The sequence below is a fragment of the Gymnogyps californianus genome, chromosome 2, assembly GCF_018139145.2.
Source record: "Gymnogyps californianus isolate 813 chromosome 2, ASM1813914v2, whole genome shotgun sequence".
NCBI lineage: Eukaryota > Metazoa > Chordata > Aves > Accipitriformes > Cathartidae > Gymnogyps > Gymnogyps californianus.
The window spans coordinates 23,151,383-23,159,897 of record NC_059472.1 but is presented as its reverse complement, the minus strand read 5'-3'; the positions used below and the strand labels follow the sequence as shown (position 1 = coordinate 23,159,897).

Below are 8,515 nucleotides of genomic sequence, written 5' to 3'. Positions count from 1 at the left end.
CCAATAGTCCCAGTTCTTGACAGAGATGTGATACTGTTTGAAAATTAGTCTCAATTTCCCTGTGATTATTTCAGTTTCAAACCAAATATCTACAAATGCCATAGTTATTCTGTGAATACTGTCAATGCAGACCTCACTGGGAATGAGGAAAGGAAGAGCATCATTACTCTGGGGAGCCTTTCCACAAACTGAGTGGTAATGTCTGAACCCTCTGAAGGCTCCTGCTCAGTTCTCCTTTAAAGAGCCAACAGCAGCAAGCTATGGGTTTCCATGTAACTAGACCTATTCCAAAGGTCAGCTCTTAAAGAACTTTGTGTGCCTTTTGCCGTAAGTCTGGGGAGCATATGTTTGTTAAGGTATCTCCAGAGTTCCAGCCGGACAGTCAGAAAGCTGTAAGCTAATTAATTAGAGCAATCTTAAAATCAGATATGAAGTATTCAATCTTGACTTCCCTGAAATTAACTAAATGCCTAAACGCGTATTAAGATTTTCCATAATAAAAATACTTCCATATTGAATTTGTGTATAATACTGCCATTACTCTAAAAGGTGTGGGAAGACAGATGACATGAAATCTACACCAAAGGTAGTTGAAAAGTCCATTCATAAAACTTTTATTCCACTTACATCAACTTAATACACATGTTCTGAACAGTTATGCTTAGATTGTTCATGAAAATTTCATAAGACATTAAACAAAGCTAGCCATCATCTCAAGTTATTTCCCTGTTAACTATTTTTACAGCACATGCATGTTAGGCAAGTATCAAAAAAAAAAATCACAAAAGCAAAAAACCTAAAAAAGTTAAATACATGGGTTTTTGTTTTACTGCTGTGCTCGATATACAGTGTCATTATGGATATCAAGCAATTCATTTTTTACTGCATCTTTACTTGTACATTTGTTCTTAGGTTGCTTAAACCATTTAAATACAAATAAAATGTGTAGCAAAAATAATGAAAGCAACAGCAGGTAACTTTACAAATAATGGAATGTGAACCGTTTCTCTGTCCTTCTCTAGAGAAAGTTGATTGGGTTATCAAACTGTCTTAAGGAACACTTCAGCTGCAATCAAAGATGTACACTTGATTGGTATATTCCACAGATTTCACATGTTGACTTGACATGCAATATCTATGGGACATCAGTTTATTCACAGCCATGTGTGCTCCAGCTTGAATACTCATGCTAACTACACCTGTGGCTGCAACGGATTATCTCTTTTTTCCATCATGACAGACCAATATGCAAGCAGTCGTCTTTGCTTGACATAGAAAGCTGTTTTAACACTGGCCTTGTGGGAAGCCACAATGTACCAAAAGTACTATGCCAAACATGTAAAACTTGTATAAAAATTTCACAACCCTATATTGGCCACCTCAGATGAAAACAGGTAAATTCCCCAAATGTTAACTGGCTCTATTCCCCTAATATTAAACAAAACCACATGGGAAATATAGAAATCCAAATAGAAGTAACATAAACCTGTCAAATCGTAAACAAAAACTATTTGTGGGACAGCATGGATGACAAATGGTCTACTGTGTAAATTTCAGAATGAGGCAGATGGAAGTTGGAAGGCTGGTTAATTCTCCCCTCCTTCTCCTGCTTCAGCTTCATCTCCTTGGGTATCCGATGTCCACAACTGTTTGGGAATGAAAACAGAGTAAAATACGTAAGATATTAACATTTATGACTAATAATTAATACGGCATTATTAGAAAGAAAGCCTACTTCTTAAATAATAATTTTGTAAGAGGTCCTACTAAGCACCATGGAAAAAAAAAAGCACACGTTAGCCTGAATATATTTCTTGGGTATTACAAAACGGAAATCTAGTCCTAGGTGACCCAACTCTATGCTGCATTTAATGAGTAAGTTCACGAACAGTCAAAACCAGTGTCTCATATCCACAAGGCTCACTAAAATACAATTACAAGCAGGCAGGAATCAGACCTACAGAACAGATACAGGAGAATCAGGAATTAACAATACTAGATTTCCTGTGGATTTGTACCTTCTCCTCAAGCGAGCTTTACACATCTTTCTGAAGGAAGAGTTTCAGTAAAGGTCTCTCTGCACATCCAATATAATAGCTAATGCTACCTTTTCTTCAGAACAGGCATCTGAAGGTTTTTGTTTTTTTTAAAAACAAAACCATCTCACCAAAATCTCTATCCCTTGGCTCTATTCAGTCAATTGTGCCCCCCTTCAGCAACTTTTGGAATGCAGAGCTTCCAAACTTGGAGGGCAGGGCAAAGAGGGAAGAAAATCAGGCTAAACATGCAGTATGCGCAAAATCTTATTTTCAGCTCCATAAAATCATACTAAGGAGCCATATATCAAGATTAAGTACCAACTAAGGAAACTAAGCATCAGTTCCAGAGCAACACCCAGGACAAAGAAATTATTTTGTGAACCAAGTATTTCGCCACGCTGGCTGCTTCCAAACTATTACCAGCCCAGTATGATTTGTAATCTCTCACTTTATGGAGTTATAGCAGCATTAACCGAATCCTTCACGCTTATAGCATAAGGTGGTAAAACCTAAAGAACAACTAATTCTCTCTCTGCCTACAGTGTTCTACCACTAAGGTCTCATAAGATGCTTTTAAAAAGAAAAAAAAAGAAAAAAATCCATCATCAGAAACATTTTATCCTTTCCAGGAGTACAAGACAATAGAGAAACCTGCGCAAGACCAGTAGCCTTGTTATTGCTCTGAACATAATACACAATATCTGCACTATATGTTCCTTGCTGAAGGCATTAAGCAACAAGTTATTTTACCGGAGACAACAACATACTAGTCTGTTTCTAGCCCCTGCGCTACATTCTATATATTATTATAATACTACATTAGTCTCAATTTCAGTGCTATTCTTATAAGGAACAGTTAGTAAGAACAGTTTTATCAGAGTTTTATCAGAGGCTTCTATCCTAAATCCTCGCCTCTAGAATATCTACAGATATGTACATATACATACCTTTAGTCATTAAATAAAAAGGGCCTGACCGCTATGAAAGCAGAATTACCAATTGAGAGCACAGTTTAATGAATCTGCTGGAAAAAAAAAACCCTTAGGGGGAAGGGATTTTTTTTTTTTTTTAAAGAAAACAAAACAGTTTCATAACAGAGCAAAGGAGGAATTATCTAGCAATCCCAGTAAAACAGATTTTGACTCGATATGTTAAACAACCCTCTGAACACTTCTCTGCCTTCAGTCCCGCTGAGAATGAACACAGACTCTTCTTCAGCCGTACAAGACTCAACGTAAAAAGAATCAACAACTGAGGAAACCACTCCTGCACATAATTGATCAACATGCTGAATCACTGGCAAAAGCCTACCTCACAGATTGTAACAGACTTGCATAACTAGCAAAAAAGACCTTTTTTACATTTATGAAATTCATTGCAGTCTTTGTCAGTCACACATATATCAAGTTATTTTCTGCCTCAAAAAGTTGTGGAAACACATGGAATGAATGGACTTGTACAGGTCACACTAAGCATTTAAGGCAAGACTTATCATTCATTCAAGAATATGGAATCTGCAGCTGTCTACAGCTTTCTCCCTTATAATGGAAAGCTCACATCAATTATCAGGCCTACTACCGTAATTCACACACTATGGTAGCTCAGTCCAACTTTTGCTCTTGTATGAAACAATTTGCTTTGCAACTGCTATGACAAGCTTTACGTTATTTTTACTGGGAAGCTAGCAATTAAAGTCAGCTTCTATTCTCTATTTCAATACCACTCATTCAGAGGACAGCTCTTGAGCAATCTCACTCAAGGGGACAGTACACACAGACATTGAGAGCGATGCCAACCCTGTATCTGTCTCCATTACAGAGGTTGAGAAATCTCTTCCATTTGTTTTGTAAGCAACAGCTGGAACAATCACAAGTAGTTTTTTCAGTAGTGTTAAGTTGCAATTCTAGTGGAAAAGGTTCCAAGGAACAGGGAAATAAAGTGTTAGAAACAAAAGCAGAAAATATGGCAACTCCAATTTTATGCAACTGTACAATTTTACTTCTAGTTATGTTAAAAGAAGTCCAGCTATTTTGTAAAGGTCTCTGATATCAGATGCACAGAACGTGAACACGGGGCTACATCTGGCGACAAGAGGTGCTTCTTATTTTTTCAGTTCTTGCTTGCAGCTCCTCCCCCCATGAAGACCGGGGAGTGAACTATGCCATTAATTACACTATTGCATGTTTGCTTACATTTACCATTTCAGTTGCTTTAGATGTTTATCTTTGCCAGTTTTAAAGTTCAAAGTAGGTTAAAAAAACCCCACACACAAGATGAAGATTTTGATTACTCTGACAGAGCAACACAATCTTGATCCGTAACTTACACCACAGACAGCTATGAGTCCAAGGAAAAAAAGAATTAAGACTGTTGTTTTATGACTGCCATGGAAATAGCCTGGCTAGCACTGATTCCAATTTCAGCTTTACCAAAATTAAAACCAAACAAAAAAACCCCCAAACAACAGGTCCTTAAATGGACTTGCTAGCTTTGTTTGCAGTTTTCACATAGGATCTATTCCTTGCACATGCAATCACACAGGATAAGCTATATGACTTAAGTTTTGAAGAGGCAAATGCAACTGTATTCTCAAATGCTGTTTAACAAAAGGTAATAGCTTTGCTAGTCACAGTCCAAACTACGTCACTTAAACATGCTGAATTCCTTGAATAAAAAAAACCTGAAAAATTTGGTCAATTTGTCATTTGTCAGAAAACCACGTTAATTAGCATGCAGACAAAAAAAGACTAGGGAGGAGAAAAAGATGTAGCTCAGAAACATGATGTACTGTAAACTCATCTGTAAGTAAATGACAGACACAGCTCCACAGCTAAGAATGAACAGGATAACTGAGTGCCACAAAGACTAATCCCGTTACCAACAATATGCAAACTTTAATGGTACTCACTGTCAAGTTGTCTCTCAGTAACTGCATTATTAGCGTGCTGTCTTTGTATGACTCTTCACTTAATGTATCAAGTTCAGCAATTGCTTCATCAAAAGCCTAGTGTTATAAAAACAAACAACTCCATTGGCCATGCGACAAAAGGTTATGCAAATAATTTAAATGGAATTTTTCCCCCCTTAGACTTACCGTTTTTGCAAGGGAACAGGCTTTCTCGGGGGAATTGAGAATCTCATAATAAAACACGGAGAAGTTCAGAGCCAGACCTAATCTGATAGGATGTGTTGGCTGCATCTCCTTTTTACTGATTTCAAAAGCTTCTTGATATGCTTGTTGTGATTGCTCCACTATCCCTTTGGGGAAAAAACACACACAAAAACCACAAGTAATTCACATACTGTATTCAGACATACAATCAGGACTGTGTTCACGCTTGCATGAACAAAGTATGTTAAGAGTGAACGCCTGTGAATGAGCACTTTACCTAACAAGTCACTATTTTGTGAAGATTTTACTAAATTACATTTTTAAATTATTAAAAAAAAGGAAGTTGTCATTGATCAAATCACAGGTTTGAGTCTCTCCCTGCCACCCTGTGACTACTTGTATTTACAAATGTTTGCAGCAGTTTTGTAGCACTTCAGGAATATAAAACCCACCACCTACATGAAAAGGTACAAAATCGAAGTTTTAACTACACACAGGTTTGATATAGTACCACAACTTCAATGTCTTTAAACACTGCAAGGCATTACAGATCCACATTTTAGTCACAGAAAACACTGATGACCTTTGCCTATCATGCTGAACCCTTTCAGTAACAGTCATCTATGAATTTCCATTCAAATTACTTGGCAAAGATAGTGTGGCATACCTCAACCCGAGTTAAATACATATTCTTGAAAGCAACATAGTTCCATTTCCAATGCAGATATGGAAAGCATTTTTACCTAACTTAAAAGTTCTAGTACCTACAAACTTTGAAGTAAGGGAGAAAAATTAACAATTGGGCTCTTTTTTTAGAGATTAACCTTTTGCCTTTCTTTTAATTTGTTCAACTATACAAGTTATAAACACTTGGTGGAAAAAAAACAGCTGTATTGTGTATACTAAGATTGAAGAGCTCAACAGTTTCCATTCTCACTGAATGCACTTGAACTTATGAGCAGACTATGCCTGCACAAGTCAGAGATCATGGCCCAACACAGCCCACAAGCTGGACTATGCCCTTGATGACTGCGGGAGGGAGGCAAGAGACGTGCTAGACACTGAGCACAAAGGGACCATTGTTCCTGCACTCTCCAAGACTGTTAATAGCATCTGAGAAAAAGGTGGGCAGGAAGTCATTCAATTCAGATGCAAAAGGACTCCAATCCTAACATTTCTGGATCAAACCAGAAATGCATCCAGCATGATCTCTGCAATAGCGCCAGTCATGTGTTAAAAAATAAAGGAAGGAATTTTAGGCCAAGGACCCAAAAATACATCAGTATTTAAGTCAGAAGTACTCAAAGTCTGAGAATAACTGTATACCAATATTCAGGATGTCTATGCAATCTCTATTTGTTCACCTTTATGTATTCACAAAAATTAAAGCATCATATTGTCCTATTCAACATGCAAGAGGGAGGACACACAGCACAATTACTCAACACTTTGTCCTCTCTACACTCATCACTAATAATGGAGTGCATCAGAAAAATCACACAACTGCCATAATACCTTGAAAGGGACCAGAAGTTGGTACATTACAGTTGAGAAGAACCAGGTTTACTGTAAGTTAAATTTAGAAACAGTGAGAAGTGTTTTACTCGTCTCATAATGGAAAAGCCTTAGAAAATAGTGGTGTTTATGAAAGGCAAAACAAGCAGCATGAAAAACAAGTAACTTCAAGGAACGAAGCTGAGCATTTTATTTTTTTAATCATTTTTCTTTAACGTAAACAACTTCCAAAAAAAAAAAGGCAATTTTTTTCTCCTTATTTGAGAAAATACAGTTACCTTTTGAGCAGTGATTTGGGGAACTGACTGCAAATTTTATTTATTCTGTTAATTTTTAAATTAGTCACTGTGTTGGGTTTGTGTGGTAGGGTTTTGGCAGCAGTGGAGGGGCTACAGTGGTGGCTCCTGTGAGAAGCTGCTAGAAGCTTTCCCGGCTCCAAGTTGGACCCGCCTCTGGCCAAGGCAGAGCCCATCAGCGACTGTGGTAGTGCCTCTGTGATAGCGCCTCTGTGACAGCATATTTACGAAGGGGAAAAAGACTGCTAAATTGGAGCTGCAGCGGAGAGAGGAGTGGGATGTGAGAGAAACAGCCATGCAGACACCGAGGTCAGTGCAGAAGGAGAGGGAGGAGGTGCGCTGGAGCAGAGATTCCCCTGCAGCCCATGGTGAGAGGGCAGGCTGTCCCCCTGCAGCCCATGGAGGTTAATGGTGGAGCTGAGATTCCCCTGCAGCCCGTGGTGAAGACCATGGTGAGGCAGGCTGTCCCCCTGCAGCCCACAGAGGTTAACGGTGGAGCAGAGATTCCCCTGCAGCCCATGGAGGACCCCATGCTGGAGCAGGTGGATGCACCTGGAGAAGGCCATGACTCTGTGGGAAAGCCCATGCTGGGGCAGTTCGTGGAGGACTGCAGCCCGTGGAAAGGACTCGCGTTGGAGAAGCTTGTGGAGGGCTGATGCCCGTGGGAGGGACCCCATGCTGCAGCAGGGGAAGAGTGTGAGGAGTCCTCCCCCCGAGGAGGAAGGGGCGGCAGAAACAACGTGTGATGAACTGACTGCAACCCCCATTCCCTGTCCCCCTGCGCTGCTGTAGGGGAGGAGGCAGAGGAATGGGAAGCAAAGCTGAGCCCAGGAAGAAGGGAGGGGTGGGGGGAAGGTGTGTTTTTAAGATACGGTTCTATTTCTCATTATCCTACTCTGATTTGATTGGCAACAAATTGATTTCTTTTTCCCCCAAGTCGAGTCTGTTCTGCCTGCGACCATAATTGGGGAGTGATCCCTCCCTGTCCTGGTCTCAACTCACGAGCCTTTCGTTCTATTTTCTCCTCCCCATCCTGCTGGGGGGGGAGGAGCGAGCGGCCGCATGGTGCTTTGTTGCCGGCTGGGCCTAAACCACGACAGTCACCCAGTATAAAAGAGTTGCAAGATTTTTAACCTTGAATTCTTTAGAAAGTGTTGTACAGTTCCAATGTTCAAGGCTAAAATAGTAGGGTGAGGTACCTGCTTGACATTCCTGTCTGCTAGAGTGCCGTAAGAAAACCCCAGTCGATAAAATAAACAATCTGGTTTATGAAGATAAAAATCCAATTCCTAGAGTTAGAAGCTTTATGCTGTTGCTGTATTTACTGCAAAAGGCTGAAAGAATACTGTCCAACTAAACAGCCATTATTTCCTAAACAATTATTATCAACTGCTCTTCAAGGTCGCAAACAGCATACAGGAAAAGCCTCTGAGATGAAACGCTTGGCGGGGGGTGGGGGGGGCGAAATCTTAAGTTTAGGAGCCATAGCAACTATGAGCTAGATGGGCTTTCAAAAAGTTTTCTTCATCTGGAAACCCACTAAAAACTGCTCA

The 8,515-nt window shown here is 39.7% G+C and overlaps 1 protein-coding gene across 2 annotated transcripts in view; it reads right to left on the bottom strand.

Annotated features, from left to right (window-relative positions):
* Positions 1-598: 598 nt before the first annotated feature.
* Positions 599-8,515, bottom strand: part of YWHAZ (tyrosine 3-monooxygenase/tryptophan 5-monooxygenase activation protein zeta) — a 28,997-nt gene continuing 21,080 nt past the window's right edge. For both annotated transcript variants that reach the window (XM_050890735.1, XM_050890734.1), the window contains exons 4-6: positions 5,134-5,297; positions 4,948-5,043; positions 599-1,646 (exon numbers count right to left, since the gene is read on the bottom strand). In XM_050890735.1, the coding sequence (XP_050746692.1) occupies positions 1,587-1,646; positions 4,948-5,043; positions 5,134-5,297 (320 nt within the window). In that variant the 3' untranslated portion in view covers positions 599-1,586. The remainder of the gene's footprint in view (positions 1,647-4,947; positions 5,044-5,133; positions 5,298-8,515) is intronic.